Source organism: Pinus tabuliformis, chromosome 4_1 (genome assembly GCF_031772625.1).
Source record: "Pinus tabuliformis cultivar Carrire ecotype Pingquan chromosome 4_1, CPIR1, whole genome shotgun sequence".
NCBI lineage: Eukaryota > Viridiplantae > Streptophyta > Pinopsida > Pinales > Pinaceae > Pinus > Pinus tabuliformis.
The window spans coordinates 971683602-971686002 of NC_142303.1; the positions used below are offsets into that span (position 1 = coordinate 971683602).

Sequence of the window (2401 nt, forward strand, 5' to 3'; positions counted from 1 at the left end):
GTTTATGAGTAATTCAACTAGGCTCGGATACCACTGTACAAGTCCAAATAAACTCCACAATGAAAGAACACAATGAAAAAACCTCATATTAATGATAAAATTACTTATTTATAAGCGTGCAATCTATCTATGAGACAATTATGTCTTGGTAACTTATTAACCATAAAAATGGAATATAAAACTAATTACATATCATACAATACAATCCCGAAAGATTAGTTAAGAGTACAATATTAAAATTTAATATATATATATATATATATATATATATATATATCATGTCTATCCAAATGTTGAATGTTAACCAAACCTCATATCAAATTTAAAAACCATAAGTATGTGTTAAGTATATCAAAATATTGAAAATTAACCAAACCTCGTACCAAATTTAAAACCATAAATATGTGTTAAGTATAACATTGATGTTATGCATCACAACCACATTTAGCCTCATCTAACATTTCTCTACCCTCATCTAACATGTGTCAACCATAAAATATAACAGTTTAAAAACCATTCTTTATTCACTCAACTCTATCCGTTTCTACAAATATCGTATACAATGACCTACTGCAAGTTCGCTTTTAATATGACTCCCATAACTGAGACATTCCATACATATAACAATATAAAAAACAAATCATTTATTGAGTCAACTGCGGGGATTTCTACAAATCTCTTCCTACTACAAGTTCATTTTAAAAATGATTCAAGTGAAATAATCATATAAATATATGGAATGTGTAAACTATCTATAATCTAAAATGGGTTACAGATAATAATATTAAACCCTTTTTATACAAATGAATCCATTACTATGTTATTTGCATGGAATTCAGATTGCCAACAACCAGCTAACTGGTGTTTAAATCACAGCCAAAATCAACATTGCCAAAACTCCATACGGGATGTTCAACCCACTGTAATTTCATATCTGACTGCCCGGATACATTCCATTTATGGAAGGGCTCCTGTTAAAATGGAAACAAAACGTAAGGGAATGAAAATGGCCATTAATTCAATATTTAGTAAAATTGTTTTATTGGCCTTAGGATACCTTCACTATTCTTTATCGCTTTGTTTCCCTTTGAACGTAAATCGCTGCCAGATCCAACAGATCCCATTCCAAGAACAACTGAACAACTAGTGGTAGTTTCCGTGTTTCGTCTGTCAATAGAATTTGGAGCCCGAGATGATCGGAGCCCTGGGTTTCGACCTTCATTAGATATGGCGGTTACCTGTGCAACTGGAATCAAACAGAGCCCTTTACTTTGCAAGTACTCCGTAGCTCCATTCCTATCCCTCTCCATGAACTTCACAATATTGTTCTCAAACTCTCGGGCTTCCTTAAATAGCGAGCCACCAGGTTGAAGCAGACCCGCTGATGCCTTGCAAACCGAAAAAAGGTAGCATCAGCAAACAAAGTAAAACACACGTGACCGTTCCTGTAATTTATATCACTAGTACCAGTAATAATCAACAATTAGGCGTGTACCTCAGCTGCAACATTCGGAGGCCCAACTGAACCAACACAGCCAAGCTTACTGGCGCTCACAACCTGCAGAACAGCTGAGCTTCGAGAACAAGCACTGAGCTTATAGTAGGCTGCAGAAATTCAATCTTGCACGAGATTTGGGAACAACCTTTATTTGCATTTGCAGAAGTTTGACATACTCAATTATTTCATCCAGCATCGATGCTCTGTCAGTCCGCATATATAACAGCAAATTTAGCAATCGTTCCACCAATGTAATATAAAGAACAAAATCAAAAGAACTTAAGGTTGAGCCTAGTAGTAGAAGCCACAGTGTTCATCCACAACTATCAAGGTATGCTCTTAGCATCACCGATTTTCTATTCTATTACTTAAAGAACGGTCACTAAATTAATACCTCATTTAGGAATGCCTCTTCGACTGTACCTTATTAGCATTTGGAACAAGCTCATGCAAAGCTTCCAAATTTTGTGCAATTCTCTCCTTCCGTCGCTGACAGAATTAAAAAAAGAAAAGTCAAAACCGTCTCGAGACTAAAAAAATTGAAACAGAGGAGGAGCTTCAGACTATTTTCTCACCCGTTCAGCTACACTGTGAGGATCCGTAGCTTGACCTCGACCAGCCCTTACACGGATCTTTGGACCACCATTCAAAGCTTCTCGACCAGTTGACCCGTCAACATCACCCATGTCTTGCAAATGATTTCCGATATGCAAATGATTTCCGATAGACTTGCAGAGCTTCTGTATCACAAGCTACCCGAGAGAGTTCTCTTTTTACAGAGCTTGTGTATTACAATCTACCCTAGAGACTTCTCTTCTTACAGAACTTCTGTATCACAAGCTACCCAAGGGAGTTCTCTTATTACAGAGCTTCTGTACCACAAGCTACCCAAGACCTCTTAGC

At 36.7% G+C, this 2401-nt stretch overlaps 1 protein-coding gene across 1 annotated transcript; it reads right to left on the minus strand.

Annotated features, from left to right (window-relative positions):
- Positions 1–957: 957 nt before the first annotated feature.
- LOC149179377 (transcription factor LRL3-like) lies at positions 958–2184 on the minus strand. The gene is made up of 5 exons (XM_089422446.1): positions 2074–2184; positions 1922–1987; positions 1496–1558; positions 1058–1388; positions 958–971 (listed from the first exon to the last, which is right to left on the minus strand). The coding sequence occupies exons 1-5, from the start codon at positions 2182–2184 to the stop codon at positions 958–960; spliced, it is 585 nt and encodes a 194-aa protein (XP_089278572.1).
- Between the last annotated feature and the right edge of the window lie 217 nt (positions 2185–2401).